The following is a 27,440-nucleotide window of genomic DNA, read 5'->3' as shown; positions in this document are numbered from 1 at the left end:
TCTGTTCATTACAAAATATTTATTGAGCATGTATTATGTCCCACATATAATTTACCCATAAAATGTTACACAACATACTACCCATGCAGAGCCCATTGCACGCTCTGCCACCAACAGTCCTTGCACTGGGACACAGGGGTTCAGTTATCTCTCACACCAAAGCACAGCTCTGGGTAAGGACATCAAGGAGACCATTGACACAACATGTGGATGTCACAGTCACAGGAACACAGGCTAGAATGTGTGTCTGAGGAATCTACAACTACTCCCAGCTGGGAAAACTGTCAGAACTGGCAGTTGATGGGCACCATAGGATGAACACCTACACAGCCTACAAGAGAAACAACACTGGGGGTGAGCCCAGGGGCTTAACTGTGAGGGGCCCGTTGTCACCTGCTAGGTGGAAAGGAATCAGCACGGGACAGATGCTTATGGAGGTCACAGCTGGTGGCCAGGTACACCTTCTTTCACAAGATGCAAACCATGACTCCCAAGCAGTGCTTAGCCGTCACCTCCAGATTGGAAAGACTTTCTCTCCAGCCTGTAAAGTCAGAAGAAAAAGGAGCTGGTCAAATAACTCACCATTTCTGCTTGATTAACATGTATTATTTCCAAATAATTTAACCCTGGATGGAATGGCATCCCGAGTGCACCCTTAAATGACAAACATTTTGACACCACATGTAAAATTACCACAAAGTAAAAGAGAACCATCTGATTATTTTTCTTTTCTCTCCTACATTAATCCCATATCCAAAAACACAGCTCCAATTTCCAGTAGCCCCTGAGACTTGAGGCCTGACATCCCAGCTCTCTCTGTGCACCCGTGTCATTCCACACGGGACACCGCCACACCTCACACACAGCTCTTCCAGTAAAAGGACAAGTAGTGGCCCCAGGCAGGCAAAGGACTCCTCTGACCAGCTGTGTCACATGAGTATTGGACACTTACCTTCTGAAACTTTCCACCTCCTGTTACGTGAAAGGAGAAACATGATTTAGACTTTATAGAAATCTGAAAATAGCACATCTGTCCCGTGTGAAGATTATCACGATGCAACACAGGCTGGGCCAACCACGGCAGGGGTCACACATGTGCCACTGTTCTTAATAACCACCCAGAGTGGTCTCCCAGAGAGTCAGCAACTACAACGCATGATTTTACAAATAAATGTCTTACTCTTGGAGACGTAGGGTCGAGTGTCGACGTGACAGCCCAGCTCAGAGAGACGGACATGTGCCTTCTCCACACCGGGTTTCTTTGTAACACAACAGAGCCTGTGACCACGTCTCCCGTGTGGACTGGGACTGGGTCGTCCATCATAAACAAGGTCTGCTTCCAGTGTGTGGTGCTGCAACACAGGCACAGTCACCTGCCAGCCTTGCCCGGCAGCCCCAAGGCCCTCTGCCCTGGCAGCCTGTGCCACCCAGGGGCATTAATAACATGCTCAACAAGGCATGGCGCCACCCTCCCACAGCCGACCCTTTGATCTGAAGTCTTTATGGGATCAAAACCGCAGCTGTAACATGACAGGCAGGCAGTCACGGGCTCTGGGACTCTCACCTCTTGCCTTCGGGACTGTATCTAGCTCTCTTGGTCTCCTGTCGGCCCATGTGCCAATAACAGACAGCACCCCAACCCCAACCCATGCTGCCCTCTGGTTCCGCTCACTCTTCAAATGTTCCTGTGCCCTCTCTCCTTCCTGATCTGGGCCACAGGGGTGAGGGCAGCGCACACCCAACTGATCCAACCTACCACCATTACGGAAGAGTAAGAGGCCGGATGGCATCAGGCCAAGCATAGCATTTACCCAAGCCCGTGGGCTAAGGGGCCAGGAGGTGTCGGGGCAAAGCCCCAAGTCTATGATGCACTCCCACACTAGGGAAACTTATCAGGAAGTGTAATTTTCTGGCAGAGGATAGCCAAAGCAGAGGCAAGAGGCATCCTTTACCACCCCACAGGGCGGGCCAAGGGTACCCGGAGCACGGTAAACCAGCCTGTCTCCATCCACTCCTTGCCCCCCCTACCCCTGCCCCCCCCCCTCCTCCAGTCCCTCCAGTAGGGTCACTTACGGGTGCAGCGGGCCTGTGCTGAGCACCTGCTGGGGCTGGCCCTCCTCTAGGCTCTGGAAGTGCACACTGAACCAAGCTGTGAAGCCATGCAGGGTACCAGCCTTTTGGATGTCAAATCGCAGCTCACCACACATGGTCTGCACCCAAACATAGGACAACATTGGTGCCACAGGCCAGTGCCAATCCCAATCCTACCCTAAACCCAGCAAGCCACCCTGATCATACAGATAGTGTCACACAGCTTGGGTTCTACTTGGGTTCCATCCCAAACTCCTATGCCCAAACAGTAGTCACTGGACCTAACTCTAAACATGGGAAAAGTATCAAGAATTTTGTCATTGATTGTGGCTGTAAAAAACTGGAAGAATTTGTTACTCAATTACTGTACTACAATAAATGGACTATAATTTGTGTGGTTTTTAGGATACCAAGAACATTAAATATAATGTAAAAATAACTGAAGACAGTAAAGAGATTAAATAGAAGTATAAAAAACTGAAAGACGCCAGGCAGTGGTGGTGCATGCCTTTAATCCCAGCACTTGGGAGGCAGAGGCAAAAGGATCTCTGTGAGTTCGAGGCCAGCCTGGTATACAAGAGTGAGTTACAGGACAGGTTCCAAAGCAACACAGAAAAACCCTGTCTCAAAAAACCAAACAGCAAAACAACAGAAAACCTGAAAGACAAAACCAAAATAGAACAGAAAGAGGGAAAAATAGTATTAACTGGAGTATAACAGTTCATTCATTGGTGTAGTAGTCTCACTCAGAATTGCCCCCCCCAACACACACACATGCTTGTTGCATGTCTGTTATCACTGCCCAGTGTCTCATGCAGCAATTTAATGTCAGAAGCAGGTCAGGCGCTCACTTCCAGGTCGGAGATCTGTACAGTTCTCATGTCCAACTGCAATATGGTGCACGGTTCAGAGAGACAGTCTTCTGGCTTCAAGATATGATTAGACTTTGGCTTCGAAAAAAACTCCTTGATTGCCAAAGACCTAGGGGTTAAAAAGGAAAGGCTCAGGCATCGGCAAGGGTTAGCTTTAGATACACCGGTGGAAACATGAGCTCTGAAGGCCCTGCCTGGAGGACCACTCCCTGCTGGCAAAGCTCGTGGGCTCTCCAGCCTTGCTGAGCCTCAGCAGTTGGCCCTCAGAGCCTGCCACTCAGTGACTCTTCCTTATCATGTCAGATATAGGGGCCTGAGCAGTTGGAAGTCAACCATGACAATTCAGAGGATTCTCGTGCAGTGTGGACGCTTCTGCTTATCTCAGAATACTTTCTGTGGATCTCCTACTATGCAGAGAACTCAACAGATACTCTGACTTCCAGCAAATCTTTTTTTAATAAAGATGATAGTTTTAGTGCTTGGCGGGAAGCAGGAAGGAAAGACACTCTTCCAAAGGCCAATCAGTAAGGGACGTGAAGACTTGAGTTCTATTCACCAGATTTTTCTTGTTCCGGGGCAGCGCCATTTAGTTATTATAGTTCTACCATGGCTGTTTGTTTGTTTGTTTCTCAGAGACAGGGTCTAGAAAATGCTATGTAGACCAGGCTTGCCTCAAACTCTGCCATGACAAGTCTAGAATTTGTTATGTAGATCAGGCTAGCCTCTAACTAACAGAGATCAGGGATTGGTCTGCCTCTGCCTCCAGGGTGCTAGGACTAAAGGTGTGGGCCACCATGTCCAGCCCTCCACCATAGCTTTTAAAAATCTAGATCTTCCTAAGATGGGTAAGGGGAACACATTTCTCTCTGGGGCACTGGGTAGGTAAACATTGTTAAAATCTGTTAATATAAGTACTGCTTCTGGTATTAATTTGCCTGGACAAACATTGGGGATAGGGCTAACTCCCTAACTCGTAGCTACTAGACTCTACCTTTCTGTTTTGGCTTCCTTGAGCAAAAGCTTAATCAATCTTTTTTTTGTTTCTCTGTATTGTTTTGGAGGCTGTCCTGTAACTCACTCTGTAGACCAGGATGGCCTTGAACTCACAGAGATCTGCCTGCCTCTGCCTCCTGAGTGCTGGGATTAAAGGCAAGCGCCACCAATGCCCGGCTTAAGCTTAATCAATCTTAACAACCAAAAACTACACTGATGCCAGCATCAGCAGCTGTCTGGACCCCTGGGGAAAGCAACAGGGACATCCTAGCTGACTGGGCCAGCTACAGCTGCTGCTAACAGTCTATAGCAGACTCTTAGCTAACACAAGCACAGATGAACTCTAATGATTCTGCAGACGTTTCTACCCTGGCTGGAGCGGGAGCACTTCCCCTGGTTGGCTCACAGAGAGACAACTGTGGCCTGTGTTAAAAAGAAAATGGAGTCTTCTAAACCAGTGGTTCTCAACCTGTGGGTTGCGACCTGTTGGGAGTCAAACAACCTTTTCACAGGGGTTGCATTTCAGATACCATGCATATCAGATATTTACATCCCGATTCATAACAGCAGCAAAATTATAGTTATGAAGTAGCAAAAAAAATAATTCTATGGTTGGGGGTCACCACCACAAGAGGAACTGTATTAAAGGCTCATAGCGTTAGGAAGGGTGAGAACCATTGCTCTAAACAAACCTCAATGACTCCAGTGATTGGTGATAAGACGTGGCATTGTGATTGATTTAAACGGCTGTGCTCGGTCTAAACCGTGTCTCAAGCTATTCTCACTAGGCCAGTTTCTTATACTGACTCTACTGCGCTGCCCTCCCTGGGAGTGATATAGCATTAAAAGGCTGCATTTGAGTGGGTTTTTCTCTAACTTACAGTAACACAGACAAGCAACAGAGACAGCGAGAGCGGTGGTGACAACTGAGCAGTCTGCAGGCCAAACTGTGTGGCAAGCAAGGCAGCCAAGCGCTCAACACCTAGGGAGACAGTCGTGGCAGCGGCCACCAGATCCACAGGGGCGCTGGGGGTGTCCCAACTCCCCAGCATCCTCAACAGGCCCCCCCCAGGGATACACAGCAGACAGGGCCTCCAAGTAGTCCGGGCACCAGTCAGGTCAAGCAAGAGGCCAGGAAGCTGACGCCATAGAGGGCAGTTGAAAGTGCAGCCAGGGCAGGAAGACGAGCAGAGGCAGAAGATGCTAAAGGAGCCCTTCACTCCTGCCAGCTGGCTTGGGACACCCTCTGCCCAGGAGGGAGCACTCACTTCCCACTGTTGTTGATGCACAGGCTAAATAACCCTGACTACTTGCTTGCTCTACCCGTGTCCTGATATGAATCCTCCTCCAGGAATTCAAGACCTGAGATTGCTGCCACGGCTAAGAGTGGAGGTGTGGGCAGAGGCGGCATGACTCCCGTCTACAGCAGGTTCCCTGGACACATAAACATCTCAGGGGTCAGGAGGTGTGGGCAGAGGCGGCATGACTCCCGTCTACAGCAGGTTCCCTGGACACATAAGCATCTCAGGGGTCAGGAGGTGTGGGCAGAGGCGGCATGACTCCCGTCTACAGCAGGTTCCCTGGACACATAAGCATCTCAGGGGTCAGGAGGTGTGGGCAGAGGCGGCATGACTCCCGTCTACAGCAGGTTCCCTGGACACATAAGCATCTCAGGGGTCAGGAGGTGTGGGCAGAGGCGGCATGACTCCCGTCTACAGCAGGTTCCCTGGACACATAAGCATCTCAGGGGTCAGCAGGGGTGGGCAGGGGAAGGCAGAGAAGATAGAAACAAGCAAAATCTCAGTGTTTCTAAGTTCATTCTGGGTCACTGGAGGATGCATAAGGTATAGCGTTTGGAAAGGAAGAGAAAGTGTCTTCCCCAGATTGATGGGACTGCCTCTGGGAAGGAGGGGTGTGGCAGCTCATCAACTGGCTGCCACCCGGCGCCTCTCCTCCTGCCAGGTGCCCACCTGGTCAACCCCGCAGGCGGTCACGCACACCTACTTGAGTGCACTGAGGTTGAACTCATAGGCATTGTCCCAGAAGAGCACCTTGCTGTGGTAGTCTTTCTCAGCACTGCAGGGCACCAAGTGTAGCGCCGCTGTGGTCGGCCAGATGATACCATCCTCCTTTAGCCAGGCATCCCGGGCATAGAGGATGGACTCGATCATGAACTCAAACTGCATGGGAGGAAAAGACACGGGCATAGCGTGAGGTCTCACACACCACAGCCAGACTGTGGGATTTCAGCTTAACCCCCAAACCATCCCAGCCAAGCCAGTGAACCACACTTGCGAACTTGGGGGTTATTATACGCTCTCATGAATATGTTATATATGTCTCACAGCCTAGGCTGGAATCATGCCACTTCCTACTGAACCAGGCTCCAAGGGCAAACACAAATTCTTTTTTTTTTTCAAGACAGGGTTTCTCTGAATTGTTTTGGAGCCTGTCCTGGAACTCATTCTGGAGACCAGGGTGGCCTCGAACTCACAGAGATCCGCCTGCCTCTGCCTCCCAAGTGCTGGATTAAAGGCGCGCACTACCACCGTTTCATTTAAACATTGTTTTGTGAATATTGACTAATGTAGCCTCAAATCCTTCTGTTTCCAGCTCCCATGTGTTGTGATTATAGATGTATGTGCCACACCAAGCTATCACAAACATTTCTGAACACAGACTCCTGATCACATCTATTTCTATATGGTAATCTGTTGTAGAATATTTGTTTAACTATGCAAAGATGTGTTGCATTTGTTTATGTTGTGAAATATTTGTTTAACTATGCAAATGTTGGGGACTGCTAGAACCTTGAACAAAATGGAGTCTGTCAACCGTTTCTTGGCCTTCTGCCTACGTGACTGCGAGCACACATGCCCTTGAGACAAAGGAAAAGGCTAACCATAAAAGTTAAATTTACACAGGGCAGCCCACCCGCCTAGCCAGGGGGAAGTACCCTTACAGAGCAATTGTCTTTGTTAACAAGATTATAGCGTTCTGCTGTACACTCCCTACCCCTCCCTAATTCCTGCACCTGACTTACGCTGACAAGCATTTGTGGAATGCAGCTGATGACTGATGGAAAATTACAGCTTTGTCTTTACCGTATTTGGTGTATATTTGAATTGAGACTTGATTGACATGCTTGTACCACCCCCTGAGGTCCTTCCTCTATAAATTCCAGCGCGCCCCAAAAAATAAAGGCTCTTGATCAGCGAACGTTGTCTTGAGCCTGATTCCATTAACCTCCTGAAGTTCACTTTCCAGATTGGATCTGCTCGTGAAGGCCCACCAAATTAGTAGCGACCCTCATCACCTCACCCCTGCGGGTCGGGGGTCCCTTCCCAGGGGTCCCATGCAAAGATGTGTTGCATTTATTTAACTATGTAATGATGTGTTGCTGTTTTACCTTGCCTGTTTAAGACAACTGATTGGCCTAATAAAAAGCTGAGCAGCCAATAGTGAGGAAGGAGGTATAGGTGGGACTTCCAGGCAGGGAGAGTAAGTAGTAAGAGGAATTTAGGCTTGGGGGAATAAGAAAAAGAGACACCAGGGGCCAGCCAGTCAAACATGAAGGAAACAGGAAAGCAGGACGTACAGAATGAAACAAAGGTAAAAATCCACCAGGCAAAACATAGGTGAATAGAAACAGGTTAAGTTAAAAGAGCTGGTGGGACAAGCCTAAGCTAAGGCCAAGCATTCATAATTAATAATAAGTCTCTGTGTCTTTATTTGGGAGCTAGTTGGCGACCCAAAGAAAATTCCAACTACAAAAATCTGATTTAAAGAAATTTTAAACTAATATATGCATTTGTGTGTGGATACAGGCAGAGGACAACTTGAAGGAGTTGGCTCCCTCCTTTGACTGTGTGGGTCCCAGGTGTCAAACTTAGGTCATGAGGCTTGGAGGCAGAACCTTTACCAGATAAGCCATTTTACAAGACCCTCATTTAAAGATATACGTGTGTGTGTACATATATGTGTGTGTACATACATACATACATACATATATTTACAACTTGACGCATCCTGACTTATTCTGCTTTAAAGAACTGTATTAATCTATACTGCTAAAGGGCACACAATTTGACTCCTTAGAGGCCACCCCAATATTCCCCAAGGCATGGCTGCTGCCTATGGCTGGTCATCACACTGGTCCCCTCCAGCAGCAACCTTGCTGCCCTGAGAAAAGCATCCTCCATTCTCCACCAAAAGGGTAAAAAGCCCTACCTAGTGTACAAGCCGGCCCCAGCATGCCCTCCTCTCTCCAGTCGGCTGCAAGGCATGGCCTCCTCATCACATCCCACTGGAGACCCTGGCTCCTGAATAGCCTCCATGCAGGTACTCAAAACACAGCTCCAAGTCTTTGGACCAAGCCCTGGTAAGGAGTTGGGCTCCCCGTCTCTGGACCTCCAAGATGCCTCCTCTCCCACCCGCCTCCCAAGCCCAATCCCTGGCACAGGACCACTCTACTTTCTTCTTGCCCCCACAGCTGGGACAGTAGCAAGTGGTAAACAGTCATTTCCTGGATTAATGGGCGGAGGCCGATGACCACTTCATGGGCTAACAGCACCATCCCTCTTTTTCTCCACCATCCTATGAATCTACAGATGTTATTCATAGGTCAGAACACATCGTGGACATCAATTCTCCAAATACTTTCATCTTCTGACAAAATAACTGCAGCAGGCCCAAGGTCCAGCACCATTCCCTCTACGTGTGCACAGTGAGCAGTGGGGCAGCTCTCAACAACCATTCTCGAACACAGGGATCTTGCCAGAGGCTTAAATTACCATCCTAAGATTAATTTTCTGAACTTCAAAAACAGGCTAACTTTCAGGCTGAGAGACAGAACAAAATGCCTTGGGTTTCACTATGCCAAGCCCAACAGGACAGAGCCAGACACATAACCACTGTGATCCTGCCTCCTATACAGATGTTACACACTGTAGCACTTGGCTGTGGTATGAATGGCGAGGCACAAGAAGGCTATGTAACCAGGTCAATCTAATTCCTTCCATGACGTCCTGGGGACGTGACAGCCTCAGTGACAGTCTCACAGACACTGCCAGGGCTAGCCCACAGCAAAAGGAGCCATGGAGATGGAAACACTATTGAGTGAAGAAACAGTCTGGACTTCTGACGATTCCCCAGGAAAGAGCAGATGATCCAGAGAGAACAGGAGAAAGTCACATTCGTTTCGGACATAAATCTCATGGGCTTTGTTTGTTTGTTTTTGTTTTTGTTATTAAGATTCCAGACACTGAGCCATTATCATTTAATAACAACAGCTCACTCCAGAAAAAAAAATTAATCATGGTTTTTAAAGATTCTTCGGATGGGCCCAGGGTGCTAAGTCCTGGAGAAATGAGACCCCTGCCACCCAGAGACCACCACAGACGAGGCATTACCAACAGGCAGGTCCCCATGGCATTACCAACAGGCAGGCCCCCATGGCATTACCAACAGGCAGGCCCCCATGGCATTACCAACAGGCAGGTCCCCATGGCATTACCAACAGGCAGGTCCCCATGGCATAACCAACAGGCAGGCCCCCATGGCATTACCAACAGGCAGGTCCCCATGGCATTACCAACAGGCAGGTCCCCATGGCATTACCAACAGGCAGGTCCCCATGGCATTACCAACAGGCAGGTCCCCATCCACTCAGACACCAGCACGTCCACTTTCTCAGGCAGCACCACATCCTCCACCTTCTGCTGGAACACAGTGATTGTGTCAGCAAAGCCATTCTGCAGGACCAGCTGGCCCGTGTGCTGGGCCATCTCACTAGCTTCCACGGCATAGACCTGCGGAGGTAAGGACACCTGTTAGCGCATGTCCTGACCCCACACACAGGTACTTACAGTGATGACAGAGGACGCCAGCTACGCCGTGAATGGAGGCCTATGGTATGCCAAGCCACACGGCATTCTGTGGCCTGGACAGTATACTCAAGACCGCACTGCTGCTGAGTCTGCCTCCTGCCTGAGCTTCCTCAAGGGAATGCAAGCACGAGCGCAGGTGGGCGGAGCCTCAGCTCTACTGGTGGCTCCCACATGCAACATATACACTCTATCCACAAGGCAAGTACCCAGAACAACAACGAACAGAGTGCGTTAGAATCTGTGGCCTTGGGACAACCATCTCTGGGGCTCAAGGGAGGGCTGAAGAGAATCTGGATGCTGCTCCTGTACTGGCAATGTCCAGCTACAGTCATCACTGTCCTGTATACTGGCCTTTTGGTCACCTTGTCAGGTTCTCATGAGGCCATAGCACAGCTCAACACAGATAAGCCATAAAAGGCAGCAGGGAAAAGTCTACATAGAGAGCCAGAGGCTGTACTGGAGCAGATCAACTATGTGGCCCAGCACAGTCAGTCACAGGTACCACCTTTTTCTACAGTGACCTAAAGGGCCATCTCACAAATGTCCACTAACAGAATCACTGTCGCTTCTCCTCTGGTCTTGCTCTACTTACATTGCTCGTGGCCAGTACAGTATGTCACAGTCCCAGCTGCCTACTTCCCTCCCACGAGCCTAAATCGCACAGCTACATCAAGGCTAAAGAGTCATCCTGAGAGAGAAACACCTAGTACCCACCCGCCACGCCAGTGCTAGTGTGGCCCACAGCTGGCACAGCTGGAGGCAGACGCACTTACTGCCTTGGGCCGTGCATGGTGTGCACAGAAGAGGCTGATGATCCCAGTACCACAGCCCACATCCAGGATGACCTTGTCCTTCAGGGACTCTTTGTTCTGCAGGATGACACTGTGGTATTTCGTTGTGCGAGGCTGGTCTGCCAACATTTCCAGGTGAAGTTTCTAAAAACAACACATCAAGAGTCACTGCAAAGGCCTGGGCTCGAACCACAGACAGTCAGGGAAGCAGCGCATGCACCCACCCCTAGTCCTAAAAGCATTTGCTACAAGCAAGCTTTAACATCGAAAGATCCGATGTGCCAGGAGATAAAAGTGGATGGTGAAAGGAAGAGAAGTTTCTGGAATTGTCCGGGATCGGAACAGAACCACCTCTCAGCCTTCAGTGTACTCTTCCCCAAGTCACTCAGATGAGTGGGAAATGGATGTGGACCACATAAAACATCCCCACACTCTGCATCCTCACCAGGCGTCCATCAAGAGAAAACACTGGACATCTTACGGCAGTTGTCAGTGGGGCAATAGGGTCCCCTCCAAAAATCTCCTTTACTCAAGCTTAGCACTAAATTCCTAAAACTAAAATTGTAGTGAGGGGGTCAACAGTGCTCTTGCCAACCCTATTACACTTTGGGGCAGAAGCACAGAGCGCCCCTTCAGGGTTAGGAGAACCCCTCCTGCAGACAAGGCTGAGCCACGCCATGGTGTCACATTCAAACTGTAAAACCAACACTGAAGTGCCATGGGAGGGAGACAAGAAGCAGGGGTGAGTATAAAACCGGGGTTGCTGTCTCACAGGTGTCAATGCCCACATTGCATCAACACAAACAATACACAATACTTCCTCAGGGCTCCTCCTAATGACATGACCATAAAAGGAAAACAAAGCCACAGAGCTCCATCTATCCTCCCTCAGGAGGCTGTCTGCGTGGATTAAAAAGCCAAAACCCACTCTCCTGCCTACAAGCAACTCACTTTAAACATAAAGGCTGGGCTAAAAACAAAGTGATGGAGAATGTGGCATCCCAAAATAAACCAGGGGCTGCAGTGACATCAGACAAGACACTTCAGGCCAAAGAATGTTCCAAGAACACAGGCATCGATTCATCAAACGGGCATCAAATTCTAAATACTTTTGGAGACCATAACAGAACTTCAAAACGCACAGAACAACCAAAGGAAACAGAAGCAGGGCAAGCTGGAGATGCGGCCCCCTTTCACCAGTGGACAGGACAGTGTGCCGTCATGAAGACCATCACGCGACAGTAACACTGAACCAAGCGCAGCCAAAGATGAACTTAGTAAGAAAGTATACAGCCGTGTGATAAGCGCCTTAAAACTCTGTAACACAAACAAGACCTACACAGCAGGGGAGGGGAGGCCAATATAAGAGCCATCACTTCTTTTTTAATTATGTGCCCACCCACAAGGTACCATGGAGAAGGGCACAAAGTGATAACAACTGCAAAGCCATAAATACCTAAGGCTACAAAGAAAATGCAAAAGATGGGAGCTTGGACCTTACAGAGCGAGAGCTGTGAACAGCAAAAGCATGAACAAGGACTCGGGAAAGAGACCCCGGAAAGGCAATGTGAGATAAGCTCGGTCTCCGTCCATACCTGGAGCTGGACGCAGGTTATTTATAGGAAAGCCTAGGGTGAAATACCTTGTTCCTAACAACAGATTTCACACTAAGTTGTTCACAGTGTAGCACAGAATCCCAGTTCTAACAACAAGAGCGCAAGCACACACTGCTCTGATAGGAAGCTGAGCAGCTGCTGCTGTGTGTGGGGCCCAAAGCCAGGAAGTGTCTGTGTCTTTAAACATGCACTTTCCTGAGTAGACTAAAAGCTGTCTTGTTTGGCTTACGTGTGTGCTGTGTGTTATGGAGACAGGAGGGGTCCATTTGTAGTACTCTAGGTGTATGGGCGTTTTGACTGCATGTATGCTTGTGTCTGGTACCCATGGAGGCCAGAAAAGGCTGTCAGATCCCTGAGACTGGAATTACAGACGGTTGTGAGCCACTGTGTAGATGCTGGGAATCAAACCTGGGTCCTCTGGAAGAGCTGTCAGTGCTCTGCTGAGCCATCTCTCCAACCCATGCACTAACAGCTTAAACCATATTCATACAACAATGGTTTTAAGCTTTAGTCTTAAAATACAGCATGTCTAGGCAAGGCCCCCAGTTCAATGTGTTCTTTCACGAGTTGCCTCAGCCACAGAGTCTCTTCACAGAACAGTGACTAAGGCAACAGTCCAGATCTTCCTTTTTCTGCTCAGCGTCCGTCCAATCTATAACATTCACCTTACAAGTAGGTAGTTTTTAACCTCGCTGTAAGCAAGGTTGCACCGTGGGCCACAGGGTTACTGATCTTCACAGTGGGAAGAAAAACACTTTAAGTAATGTTAATGTTGATTGAGTCATATAATTTTTCTATTTAAATTTCAAAGTGAAACAGATTTTAAACATTAGGACATTTTAAACACTGAGAGAAGGGAAGTTCAGAATTTCTTGCTCTAATAGTATTTTTAGCCAAGTCAGAAGATGACAACTCACAGGTCAATTAGGCCATCAAAAGAAGGGATTTTACACTTTTTAATGTTTTTACCTTTAAGGAAAAGAAAAACACAGAGATATATGAGGCACATGAACTTCAGATGTCTGTGTCCATATGTAACACTGCGTACACTCACATTAAGTGTCATTTACGCATAGCTGTGTTCACTCCACGGTGAGGAAGCTGAATGTTTTAATAAGACCCTGGCGCTTCTAAATGAACAGGAAGATCTGTATCTCTGCTCTAAACACCAGGAGGACCGGCCAGCTCAACAGAGCATCTGGAAAGCAGTACCAGAGTTCCATAGCTGTCAAAGTACTCCTCATCTTGCCAGGTGTCCTCCGGGTCATAGTCCTCCACCTGCTTCCCCAGGTGGTTCGCAGGGACGTATCCACAGCAGCCTGCACGCTCACCCCACCACCAGTCAGCCGTGGTTTGTCTCAGGATGAGAATTTTTTCTCCTCTCAGAAAACTGAGCTGGAAAAGAATCGCCGAGGCAGACAAAAGTTACAATTCCAGAGGGACTACAGTTGATTGGCATCTCGCCGATAACTGGGTGATAAGTTCCCAGTGTTGTTGACCCAATCACAATGGCCTCAGTGATTACTGATATTCTTTCTTTACATGTACTTGGGGTGTGTGTGTGTGTACATGGGCACACACATGTACCATAGTGTATGTACTAAGGTGAGAAAACTTGTGAGTCAAGTTTTCCCTCTACCGTGCAGGCTCCAGGGGTCCAACTCAGGCTGTCAGGCATTGTAGCCAGCACCTTTACCCATTGGCCTATCTCACCAGCCATCACCTAACACTTTTAAAAACAAAAGAAGGCATCTACATGTGGCTAATTCAGCTAGGAGACTCCACACATGTACTCCTACCAGATTCAAGAACAAGCAACGGTTTGATAGCCTCGCTGTCCTATGGCCAGGAGGGCTCTATACCAAATTCTCCAAGCAAGAGGGTCTCCATCTTCCTGCAGGCATCTTTGTATCCTGCTGGGGTGGTTTGGTAGGCTAAGAAGTGAACAGTCATACGCAGATCTTGTTTAATCGTGTGAGCGTGAATTTCACCGCGAAGTATGTTGAGATTCACAAGTCACGGTAACGTGAGTAATCACAGATACCTGGGTCTCGTCGGTGGCAGTATAGTCTGCGATGGCCACGAACTCCTCTGGCTGCAGCTGGAGCTGCAGCTGTGCCCCGTCCTGCAGGAGCTGCATCTCACAGCCATAATCCACAGGGTCTTCCTCCTACCACCGCCAAGGAGAGACACAAGCACAGTGCTGTGAGCTTTGCTGCCTGTGGTGTATGCCTTTCGAGATTGTTCCTAATCAAGATTCACGTGACTCAGTGTTTATTATTCAAATCATCTGAGTCACCTTCCCTAGCATACTTGAGTGCTGTCACCTTTAGTCCACCTTTGTATCTCTAGGATGACGTCCACCCTAAGAGCATGCCAACAGAAGCGACAAGAGAGGGAGCTGGTCTTCAGCTTCACTAGCTCTGCCTCTTGACGGTGATGCTCCATTAATGATGGAGCTGCCATGGCATGCTGGACCCCAGGAACCTCTTCAGACCTAAGGGCTATGACACCAAGCAGATACAGAAAGGGCCTATGGGAGATGCTGGAAACTAACATATGCCTCCATCTCATCAACAAACACCCGCAGCCCAGCTAGGACCCATGCTGCTGAGACTTAGGAAGTCTCTGTCCTGTGCCCTATGGCCATCTTCTACCAGAATAAACATGCCTTAAAGACATAGACTAGGGACTGGAGAGATGGTGTAGCAGTTAAGAGCACTGGCTTCTCTTCCAGAGGTCCTGAGTTCAATCTTAGCACCCACCTGGAGGCTCACAACCATCTGTAACTGTAGTGCCATGGGATCTGATGCCCTCTTCTGGTGTGCACACGAAATACCAATACACATAAGCAAATAAACCTAGAGAGAGACTGCAGGTGACAGGGTCTCAAACAAACATTCTAACCTAATGATGTACCCTTGTTCCAATATGTATATCCTAGCCTAAACAAAGGAGTAATTTACTTAGGCAATGTATAAAAACATAAAACACAGAATAAAAGGCATCTTATAACCTCATTCCAGGTAAGAGATAACGATGAACACACCAGTATTTTTCCTCCCTGACTCAGAAGCACCAATCACCATGTCCTACAAGGAACATGCTGAAATCACACACTACTGAGACCAACGCAATGTTTCCCATTGAAGCAGCACTGGAAAATGGGAAATTAGGGAGACTTGGGAAGGAAAAGAAGTCCTTCACTCCAAAATCTGGCTGAGTGTCAGAAACTTCAATACAGGACTGGTCAGTGGCTAAGAACATCAGAGGATCCAAATTCAATTCCCAGCACCCATGTGGCGGCTCACAACCATCTGTAACTCCAGACCCAGAGACTTTCTAGTCTCTGCAGACACTGCATGTATGTGGTACACATACATACATATATGTAGGTAAAACACTCACATACATGAAATAAAAATAAAATAACTTCAACACAACCAACAGAACCAAAGCTGCCTAACAGAAAAACAGACATGCTTATTTTCTCAGAGATACCTTAAACGATGATATTGCTTAGGACCTGCATGTACATGGCCTCTAAGTTTAACCATATCAGTGCACTTGTGTCAGCCCTAACTATCAACAGTGTGCCTCATAAAAGCCACCTATGGTACCAGTCACAAACTCCTTAATCTTTAAATTTCCTCACAAATGACACCCTTTTAAACAATGTGACCTCAAAAGCCCAGATGATCACATGTCCCTCTCCCAAAGAACATTGGTTTATCTAAAGCATACCCTTTCCCTGGTGTGTGTTCAGTAAACTCACTAACCTTGCTTCACTCTGACTCATCCCGAAATTCTTTTCTGCACCACTCAAGCTTTACCTGTATGGATGTACCTAGTGGAGAGCAAAACCATCCCATTTCTGGTAACTGTGTAACACTCCTATCCATAAGTTATCAGAACTTATCCAATCGCCTACATTTGAATATGCAGACTCCTTTCAGTTTCTTCTACTATCAATCATTAATTTTCTTAAACACAAATCATCCTGCATGTACCTGAGAAATTCCTTAGGATAAATTCCAGAACTGTAAAACTGGTCAAGACCATCACTTTTTCCTTGTGGTCTGGGTTTGCTTGTTTGTTTCTTGTTATTGTGAGACAGGGACTCACTGTATAGACCAGGCTGGCCTCAAGTGTCTGCCTCTGCCTCCCATGTGCCAAGATCAGAGGTGTGTACCACAACCTGCCGAAGACTTTCACGTCTATGGCTTTCATCATATCACCAAATGCCACCAGGACTATACCAAGACTCAGTGAAACTTGCTCCACTGTGCATAGGCATAAGGATCCATTTCCTTCCTTAACAACAGACACCGGTTGTTATCTCTGCCAATCTGCTGAGTGACAATTGCCATCTTGCATTTCCACTCACCTACCTTAGTATGGACATCTCTCTGCATTTACTGACCCTATTTTAACTTTGCTAATTGCCCAGTTGTACTCCTTGCATTTTCCCTACTGCAGTAGCATGACTTGCTTTAGTAGTGTATGTTTTCCACTGGCTTACCCTCCACTCACCATACCACCCTTCCAAATCATTCCTATTAAATAACCCCTGGGACCAGACTCAGTGACAGGTGCATGTGACCCTCCCTGCACCCCCTCCTTCCCTCTCTCCCATCTTCTCCCCCCCTCTTCTCTTTTTCTCACTCTCCCTCCATCCTTACCCCCTCACTCCTTTCTCTAAGTAGATTTTTTTCTTTCAACATAGCTTTCCTGTGAATAATACCTCACATCCCCCTTTTCTGAAGTTTACTTTTCTTATACAATATCTTGTACAAAACTCTAATATTTTCATAAAATCCTGAATTCTGGTTGACTCTTCAGTCATCCTCTGATTTTTTTTCCTCTTGATATCATTTACTACCATCATAAAAAATGGTACAAAAAGTTTGTGCATGTATATCTTTATACAAAGACTTTATTCCTGGGACAGACTGCCAGGCTCGATGGGCAAAGCTTTTTCAAAGATGTCATACTCTTCCAATTTAGGACCCACCATTGCTGGCAGCAATGGGGTAATTCTGTCTCAACACTTGGCAACAACAGCCATCACCAATGTTTCAACTTGCGCCAAAGATTGGCATGAAGGATGTCTCAGCTATTTGCTTCAATTCTTTCACCATCAGGCTCTTGGGCTTTTGTTTTCTCGGTTTCGTTTACATATTCTGACTGTTTTTCTATAAAAGACATATTTATTTATTCTATCCTTTATTTTGTTTCCTTACCAAACCTCTATGAGGATGAAAGAACTCTTTTTACAATACAGATCTCTGAGATCTTGAGCAAATGTTTTTCCAAATAGATTTTTTTCTTCTACTTATTTTGTTTAGAATTTGAAATTCAAAGTCAGGTCAATAACAAGAGAAATGGCTCAGGAAGCAAGATCTCTTGTGTAAACAGAAGGACCTGAGTTTGGAAACCAACAAACACAGGTATGGTGGCAGGCACCTGTAACCACTGCACCCCAGGGAGAGAAGAGAGCGGATCCCTGCAGCACTGGCTGCCACCTTCGCCCCGTAGTTCAGTGAGAGACCTTGTCTTAAAGGAACAAGGCAGAGGACCATAGAGCAGCAAACCCAACAGAATGGGCAGAAAACAAGGAAATTCCTCAATGGAAAATAATATAAATTATCCTCAAAAATGAAGGCAAGAGCTAGGCATTGCAATGGACAAATTTAATCCCAGCACTCGGGAGGCAGAGGCAGGTGGATCTATGTGAACTCAAAGTCAGTCTGATCTATATAGTGAGTTCCAAGCCAAGCTATAATATAAGTCCCTGTGCCAAAGAAACTAAAGCAAAACACACTTTCATTCAAACCGAGGTTGCCATAACTTATCACAATAAACTCATGCTACTAACCACAGAAACAGGCTGTTGAGGCTGAAGGGAATGAGACTACATGGAAACTAAGAATACAAGAAACCACTTCTCATACTTCATTAGAAACTTTTTCTCAGTGGAAAACCACAAGTGTTAGTCTCTTCTGGGGTTCACAACACATGTGAGTTACTGTATGTTACCCTGGACTGGGAACTGGAAAATAAAACTAATGTGTAAGATTTTTATACTGTGAGCAGAAAGTCTAAAACACGTTAAGAATGTACAGGACAACTCTCTGGAGAACAACTAGGTCATATTTAAAAAGTATAGTTAGCAAACTGATAAATGCAATATATAAAGTTATACCAATTGTCTTATATACCCAAAACTGGGCAGAATTGAGGAAATGTATAAACAAGAACCATAACAAACAGAAAACAAGCAGCAATATGTTAAAATGAATTGTATCACTCATTACATTCGATGTTAATGAACTAAAATACTCCATACTAAAGAAACAACAAGGACTCCACCATCAACACAAAAATGCCAGGCACAGTGGTATGTACATGAAATCCCAGTGCTCAGGACACAGGAGGATTTCTGGACTTCTCTGGCCAACCAGGTTGGGTATAACTGTGAGCCTGGGCCCATGAGAGACCCTGCAGCAAAGGGGTTAGCTGGTATACATGAGGATGATACCCAAGTTTGTCCCTTTGACCTCCACAGACACACTCATATGTACACATACACCAATATGTATGTATACACACACTCATAAAAAAGATTTATACTCAAAAACCATTTGACCTTAGTGACAATGACAGAATACTACATCAACTGCAGAACACACGGTCTTTGAAATGGCACACACATTACACATGTAAAACAGCTAGGCCCACAAAGCATGCTGAAATAAATTTCAAAGACTAAAATTATAGAGCATGTTACATTCTAAATGCAATCAAGCCAAAACTTACTGGTAAAATAGAAAGTAAAATCTCCCAAATGTGGGATCAGCAAGATGGCTCAGCAAATAAAGGCACTTCCCACACAAGTCAGACAACCTGAGTTCAATCCCCCAGAACCCATGAAAAAGTAGAAAGAATAAACTACTTGAAAGTTGTCCTCTGGCCTCCACATAAATGCCATGGTATCTGAGTGCCCATACATGCACATGCATGCACACAAATCAATAATAATAAAGACAAAATAATTCCCTAATATTTAGAAATCAATATATTTCCAATGGTCCAGAAATTTTCTAATTTCCATTGTGATGCATTAAAAAATTTTTTGTTTTGTTTTGTTTTTCGAGACAGGGTTTCTCTGTATTGTTTTAGAGGCTGTCCTGGAACTCGTTCTGTAGACCAGGCTGGCCTGGAACTCACAGAGATCCTCCTGCCTCTGCCTCCCGAGTGCTGGGATTAAAGGCATGCACCACCAATGCCCAGCTCATTAAAAATATTTTAACAATTATGAAAACACAGAACATCTAAATGGAAGAGGTTCAGATAAAGGAGCTTTTCAAGGAAAAGTTCACCTTTAAAGCTCAATTTAAAGAAGAAATATTTAAAGTCAGTGATACAGTCTTCTACCTCAAGCTGTCACAAAATGAAAAGACTAGATCCTAAAAGAATAAGAAAATACAGATAAATGCCGAAATCAAATAGAAAACAAAAGAGAAATTCGGCAAAAAACTGATTCTTTAACAAGATAAAACTGATTAGCCCTGATTTGCAGGAAAAAAAGAGAAAACACAAATTCCTAGTATTAGCACCTCTTCCCTAGAAGGCAGTATTAACAGGATTGCCCCATACCCCCATTAAGACTCCCAAGTCACTTTTAGAAGTCAACTAAAATTCAATTAGAAGAAATCATTTCTAACCCACCCCAACTGACCACATTAAAGTATCATCTATGACATCATCATGGGCTACTGAAGATCTGTGTACTTGTGACTTTGCCTGGAAACTCAAAGTATGTGGTCCCTCCACCCTCAAAGCTCCACAATGCTATCGCTGGGAATCTAATCTGGAACACCAGATATGGCAACAGGTACTCACTGCAGCCCCATGGGGAGGAGGGATGTGACTACATCTGAGCATCCAACAAAAGGGAAACAGGGAGATGTAAACCCACTGCATAGCCACAGGTCCACAGCAGACCAACACAAAACTGGGATGTGTAGACAGAGCATGTGCAGGAGCCGAAGTGATGTTACGTCGCTGCAGAAACAGCAACACCACCTACACAAGCCTTGGAAAACACACTGAGCAAAGCAGACTTTGTTCAGGGGTCCTTTGTTTCATTTGTTTGATTGATAAAGATTCTCGGTGTTTACTTCTGGCTGGCCTGCGGACCCTTGTAAGTTCATAAAGGTGTCTATGGTGCAGAAGCGTGCCTGAAGTGGTTACTTGCCTCTAGGCAAGGAAGGAATGGGTCTGGGTTTGAAAGCAGACTACAGTGTTAATTTTATTTGTGTGTGTGCTCTGAGGCAACTACGATGAAATGCTGTTTTCACCTCTGCGCAACATATGCTCAATGTCTACAACACTGTCTTGTAATTGTCAATATTTACATGTACCAAAAGAAAAACTGGGCATTGATAGAATTAAAACATTTTGACGCTGAAAATGGGAAATGATTAACAAATTAAACCAACTATAAATAAAATTCATACATATAAAAATTCCCAATACATAGATACCCAGTAGCTGGGCATGGAGGCACCCTTTAATGCAGCATTCAGGAGCCAGAGGATGACATAACGCCATGAGTTAACCAGTCAGGGATACACAGTAAGACCCTATCTCAATAAGTAATTACATAAATTAAAACCCAAGCAATGGAAAATGGTTAGAATGCAAGAAAATGCTGAAGCTCACATCACAGACATGAAAATCTTTGATTTTAAAAGCATTTTTATTTGAATATTCATTTTGTTAATTGTACATAATCAATATTCCTTAAAATTGAAGGGGACCTTTTCTCTGGTAACATGAATCAAACTGTGTATATGTACCCAAGGCAGAAAACAGCATGCAAACACGGAACTTCTGGAGTACCAAGCATTTTCCTGGCCCTATGCCTAACACCAACTAAACACAAGTATACACGGGAGGGCTGTGGTGTCTGAGGCATGCCAGAGATTTCCCTGAAGGGTTTGTAACAGCACTCAGCATGGCACCTAGGCTCATATCCACCCCTCCCCTCCCCAATGTTGTTTATATTCAAGCATCCTCCTACTGACTACCTTGAGAGACAAGGGAAACGGCTTCACACCTGTGACTGCTTCTCCGTTAGATTGCTACACAGGACTCTTACGTACCAGCGCTGGGATGACCTGTGACTCATTTCCGGGACAGTCACCTGGTGTCTCCATAGTTCAATAAGATTCTGCCTCATAACTGCTTCTTTGTCATTTCATTTTCCCTTCATGTCTACGAGAGAGAGAGACAGAGAGAGAGAGAGAGAGAGAGAGAGAGAGAGAGAGAGAGAGAGAGAGAAACACAAAGTGCTTGTTATACTTAATTCACTTCGGCTCTACAGTTCACTGTATGTGGAAAGAACTGCACAGAAATGGAGTTTATCACCCCAATTCTTGACATCAGTGCTTCTCACCCTTCCTAACGCTGAGACCCTCTAATACAGTTCCTCGTGTTGTGGTGACCCTCCCCAACCATAAAATTATTTCCTGTTGGCTCACAACTGTAATGTTGCTACTGATATGAATCGTGATGTAACTATCTGATCTGAGACCCCCCAGATTGAGAACCGCTGCTTTAAAGAGGGTTTTAAAAATCAAACACTCCAAGTATCGTATGCTTCCTTCTTTAGTCTGCTAAGTATTAAATTTATTCCCTGCGAGCCTGTCTTTACTTACAACAAATCACTATCATTTTGTTCTTAGGAACTCCTAACAGCTTAAACTCGAATTTAAGCCCCTTGCCTAGCACTTGACCTGTTCGTTCTACTGGCCGAATTGCAGTCCGCATGCCCGGGACACCCTCCTCCTCTAATTCTCTTTCTTCGGGGGCAGTGTAATTTTACTGGCTCTGAGACGAACTTCAATTAAAGCAATTCTTTGTTTAAATGCCTGCGGCTGTGCTTCTCGGTCTGGACTTAGTACTTGGTAATAATTAGAATTACAAGTACTTATTACATCTTCAGTGAAAAGCATGGGAACAGGATAAGGAGGGTGCCTGGAAGGAGGAGGAAAATGAATTGGGAGGGTCGGCCCGGCCAAGTGGGTGAGGCAAGAGGCTTAAAGAAACGTGGGGGGCGTGGCTCGAGATACATAAGGCAGGTGGGCGTGACCCTGGAAGGGCGTGGCTCTGGGAGCCAGTGGAGAGGCGATGGGGAAGCGAGGGGCACCACGAGTGGGGAGAGGGCTGGCGCTGCTGAGAAGGGGTGAGGCAGGACTAGAACCTTCGAGAGGGTACTCTAAGTCTCGACAGGAGGCGGAGGCCTCAGCACGCTAGAGACACACACGCACGGCAGGCCTTCTGCCTCGCATGTCCGGCCTCACCTGCGGCCCAGCTGCCAAAGCTGTCCATTAAGAAACCTACCTCGGCCGTGTTTCTCCGCCGAATTCTAGGCTACACCGAGGAGGAAGGGATGACGCCCATGCGAAGCCTCAGCCGCCGCCCTGGACCCGCGCAAGCGCGGAACGCTCCGGCTGGCCGAAGGGCACGCCCCGCCCAGGCCTCGGTGTCCCGCGCAGGCGCAGTCCGTCTGGACCCGGTGTGCTGCGTGTACACAGCCGGCAGGTCCCGGTCCTCTCTGCGAGCCGGCCACTCAGCGCAGGCGCATTTTGTGTCCCTGCGTCTAGCCCGCGTCCGGCCTCAAGCCGGCAGCGGGGAGCAGGTGCAAAAGTGTCAGGACCAGCTCACCGGAAGGCTGGACACGGGGTGGGAGGCCACAGGTGGTGTAGACCGCGCCCCCAGCGGATTCGAACCCGGACAGCGGTCGGCTGGCCGAAAGCAGGAGTGCATGCTAGCGCTGTTCTGAGTGCTCTTGGGGCTGCTGGTATGTTTGGTGCCCTCTGCCCATCAAATAACCTGGTTTTTTTGGTCCGAATCAACGTCTGCTGAATGGGGCCTCCTGCAGCATCTGACCAGAGTCTAGCCTGAGGCCTGAGGTGGCGTCCGTGTCTCTCCTCCCCCGTGGCCAACACAGCTACCAAGTGAGGCACAAGACGTGGCAGAGCCCTCAGGTCCTGAAGATCCTGTACTCAGATACGGGGTGACTGACCAGGGGCTTTTTCACTGGCTATCCCTTTCTATGTAAGAAATTTCTATGTGACACTAGGTATCTAAGTTAGCATACAAATCGAACATTTCCCGGTAATAAATCAGAAAGAATTTACTTTAAAGCACCTTCGCCACACACTTGATTTTACCATTTATTAGAGACAAAAGCAGAATGCATACTAATTACAGTTGGATGTGTTTGTCCACTATAATCCAGATACTGTGATGTGATCAGTGCTGAGGAATGACGGGAAAATACTAAAATTCTTTGTTTTCTGAAATTAAGCCATTACAGTAAAAACATCGCAGCTCATAACTTAACAGTTTCAAACCTGATATGAGGCATCTCAGGCAGCCTTCAGTGGTTTGCTTGACATAGGCAGAGTAAACTGTACCTGTTGTGAGTTCAAAACCATAGCTATGGAGTTGAGCAGTGGACCATGGGTGATGACTGCCAGAGACACTTTGGAATCATTACAATTTTGAGTTTGAATTAATTGTTGGCCATTATGTGTTTGGAAGCCTTTTACCACTGCCCAGCTTTTGTGACTCCAACATTAAGTTACAGAGCAGTGCTGTGTACCATGGTTTATTCAGTTAGAGCAGGGCGTTGGTGGCGCACACCTTTCATCCCAGCACTCCGGAGACAGAGGCAGGAGGATCTCTGTGAGTTCGAGGCCAGCCTGGTCTACAGATCGAGTTCCAGGTCCAGGACAGCCTACAAAATGAAGAAGGAGAAGAAGAAGGAGAAGGAGAAGTTGTTTTCAGTTAGAACATCATGAGGTAAATGAGAAGCCCCAAAAGGAGACCAAGTTCTGGCTGATTCTAGGGTGGGTAAGATTGAGCATAAACTGTGGTCAGACCACAGCCATTGCCAAGGAGGTGGATCTGAAAAGGTTTGGTGTTTCCATGAAAAAGCATTAACATAAGAGTTGCCACTAAAGGTGCCTTCCTTGCACAGTGGGTAACCAGCTAAACTCAGCATGGTTTCTGGAGCTTAGTTACAAGAGCTCATAAAACGGGTACGTCCCCTATGGGGCAGCTCCACAATGTCCCACCACGCCGAGACCACAATTCCAGCCTTCTGTATCCTTCAGACCAACTCAAGTCACAGCTTAAGTACAAGTGACCTCAGTTGATACTGTGTGGAAGAAAGAGATGCAGCCCAATCCCAACTCCCTGAACTCAGGAGGTTTAATAAAATGTGATAGGAGTGTTCTCTCTCTCCCTATTCACGGATACATTTGGAGTAACTTGCAGCATAGCAACTGTTATCTGAATGTATGTTTCCTATGTGTGCAGAACTGGACAATGTAAGTCACTAGATGATAGAGTTCTAGAAAGTTCTTAAGGTCTTTAATCATTCCTAAAAACTTTGAATACAAATACACTAAAGTGTATGTATATGTATATATTTTTTTTTGAGGCAGGTTTTCTCAGTGGCTTTGGAGGCTGTCTTGGAACTGGCTCTGTGAACCAGGCTGGCCTTGAACTCATAGAGATTCGCCTGCCTCTGCCTCCTGAGTGCTGGGATTAAAGGTGTGTGCCACCAACGCCTGGCTACACTAAAGTTATTAAATGTGTTGGGTCCCAGAACCCACAGGGCTCTGTGAGTTGCTTGTCAGCCAATAACCACAGGTGCATCCTGTTTTCTAGTCCTGGCTACAGCCCCAGCCTTGCCCCACTGGCATCAACCTCCAATTAGGAAACACAAACTCTTCACAGCTGGGGCTTTTCCATTGTGCTGTAAGTCTGTATGTAAGGCTGCTCCCTACTTGCAATAAGCAGGCACGCACGCACACACACATTCTCTTAGCACAAACAGCCGGACGTCTTATCTTTCATTTAAATCTCCAGGCTTTCACCCGATACATTAGACTTGCTCATGGTGCAGAATTTGACTGCTATTTATGAGGGCTCTGACAAAAGTTCAGTGATTCAAATCTTCGTGCAAAAGTTGTCCTACTAATTTGTAGAAATGCTCTTGCAAAGGTAAGTATTGAAGATTCAAACACAGGTCCGATGTTTCAGTAACTCGTATGGGATATTAGTTTATTTGGCTTGTGGTTCTGGAGGTGGGAAAGCCAACAATGAGGACGATGTGGAGCAGCCTTCCCGCTGTGTCTCAACAGCAGGAGAGAAGGTGGAATTCACTTTCATAACAAACTCACTGTGGCAACACAAACACATCAGTGATGAGGGCTTTAGTCCTTTCGGGGGAGAGAGCGTCCTAGGATAGCCACTACTCCAAGTCCACCAGGGCACACACCTTCTTTTCTCTTTTGGCCATTATCTTTCTTACAAGACTTGCTTTACATATAGATCGTGGTAAGGGCTGTGAACATAGTTCATTGGGTAGAGTGTTTGCCTAGCGTACACAAAACCCTAGTCTGACCCCCAGCAAATGCATAAAACTAGGTGTATGGTGGCATGTGCCTTAATCCAGAGAGTAGACAGATTCCAAACAACTATAAGTTCAAGGGCATCTCTGCTACATAAGACCCCGCCTAAAAATTAAGTAAATAAGTAAATGCAGAAAGCAATTCAACAACTACGCATATACATAGTTTACAAAAAGAACTATCATCAAGAAGTTATAGCTTTAAAAAAAAGTCAGACCTGATTGTGCATGGTTTTAACGCCTGCACTCAGGAGGCAGAGAAAGGTGAAGGATCTCTGAGGTTGAGGCCAGCCTGGTCTACGTAGTGAGTTCCAGGACAGCCAGGGCTATGCAGGGAAATGCTGTCTCAAAAACAAACAGTCTTTGTATTGTGTCACTGGAGACCTAGGGTCACAGGCAGGCTGCAAAATGGCTGAGTCCTGGCAAGATTTTTGTGTTAACTTGACACAGGCAAGAGTCATCCGGGAAGAGGACCATCAGTAGAGAAAATTCTTCCTTCAGATTGCCTGCTGGCAAGTCTGTAGACATTTTCTTGACTGGTGATTGATGTGGGAGGGGCCAGATCACTGTGGGGCACTGCCACTCCTGGGCAGGTAGTCCTGAGTTCTATAAGAATCTAAGAGCCAGAAGATCACGGAGTTTTCTGTGAGACTGTGTCTTCTATAATGTCAGAAGCTACGCCCATGAAGTCTCACCAATATGACTGCCCAAACATGAGCTGAACAATGATGAAGCCAATGGACATGCCATAGAGGATGGGGAAAAGTCCAGGGTACCACAGCCCTAAGAACTATAGGCAACTAAGGAAAGCTGGGAGTGGGCGAGGTGGTCTTCTCAGAGAAGAGCACACAAATTGGTTGTCTAGAGCAAAATGATAAGCCCTGAAAACATACAAGTAACATTATAGGGACTTAGTAAGTTATATCTAGAATATATATGTATATACTTACATGCAAGCAATAACAGTGAAAAAAAAGAGGCCACGAATTTAAAGGAGAGATGGGAAGGGCATGTGGGAGAGTTTGGAAGGAGGAAAGGGAAGGGAGAAATGTAATTATGTTATAATCTCAAAAATAAAAGGGGAAATGAGCTAAAGAATCATGTCTAAAAAGAATCTGTGGTGTTTGGTAAGTTGGAGTTGAAGAATCATCTGGGTTTCACACGAGACCAGAACCAATATATTGAAACCATTGCTTTACTGGCACAATCGATGCTGGTCAGCTGGAGTTGAGAAATTAGCAGTAATTAAGAGACCAGCATCATTAAAGTGAAATCTTCTGGTGGTCTTTCCTCAGGGTCCACACACACAAGCTGTGGTCCAGAGTGGGTAAGGCTATCTCCTCATGCGGTAGCAGAACTTGGTAATGTATAAGAGTTTTGAAGGCATGAAGGGATCATGGAAAGCAGCTGAGGCTTGGTACTGTCAGGCCTTCTGGTCCTGAAGAGAGGCCAGGAAAGATCAATGGTAAGGGTTCAGCCTCAGTTGCAGGGGACCCTAACATATTGGAGATATCAGTACCATGGGATGACTACCTAGGACAGCAGTAGTTGTAGAGTAGAAACTAGCCTGAGCCTATGAGATGATGTGTGTGCCGTGGAGGGCAGACCTGGGAAAGTAGGCTGCCCCAGGCCCTTTTGAGCCTAGATGTGAGTAGGTCCCAGACACCAAGCACTGAGTTTTTTATATCGTTGAC

At 46.5% G+C, this 27,440-nt stretch overlaps 1 protein-coding gene across 1 annotated transcript; it reads right to left on the bottom strand.

Annotated features, from left to right (window-relative positions):
• On the bottom strand, positions 1-22,806 carry Prmt2 (protein arginine methyltransferase 2). Its single transcript, XM_040732248.1, has 11 exons — positions 22,662-22,806; positions 21,422-21,533; positions 14,296-14,421; positions 13,464-13,646; positions 10,618-10,779; positions 9,602-9,766; positions 5,961-6,136; positions 2,943-3,072; positions 2,074-2,210; positions 1,181-1,352; positions 1-541 (listed from the first exon to the last, which is right to left on the bottom strand). Exons 2-11 carry the CDS (start codon positions 21,473-21,475, stop codon positions 509-511), a joined length of 1,338 nt encoding a protein of 445 aa, XP_040588182.1. The 5' UTR covers positions 21,476-21,533; positions 22,662-22,806; the 3' UTR covers positions 1-508.
• Positions 22,807-27,440: the final 4,634 nt, after the last annotated feature.

Source organism: Mesocricetus auratus, unplaced genomic scaffold (genome assembly GCF_017639785.1).
Source record: "Mesocricetus auratus isolate SY011 unplaced genomic scaffold, BCM_Maur_2.0 Super-Scaffold_100027, whole genome shotgun sequence".
Classification (NCBI taxonomy): domain Eukaryota; kingdom Metazoa; phylum Chordata; class Mammalia; order Rodentia; family Cricetidae; genus Mesocricetus; species Mesocricetus auratus.
The sequence above is the reverse complement of the archived record's forward strand: the minus strand, read 5'-3'. Positions and strand labels throughout refer to the sequence as shown.

Bases quoted from the DNA above. Each gene is read 5' to 3' on its own strand.
- Prmt2 (XM_040732248.1), bottom strand. From the start codon at position 21,475: ATGGAGACACCAGGTGACTGTCCCGGAAATGAGTCACAGGTCATCCCA. The intron at 10,780-13,463 runs GTACTGCTTTCC...TGTTGTTTTTAG, and splicing joins TTGACAGCTATGGAACTCTG to AAACTTCACCTGGAAATGTT. The intron at 542-1,180 runs GTAAGACATTTA...CTGACTTTACAG, and splicing joins TCGACCCTACGTCTCCAAGA to GCTGGAGAGAAAGTCTTTCC.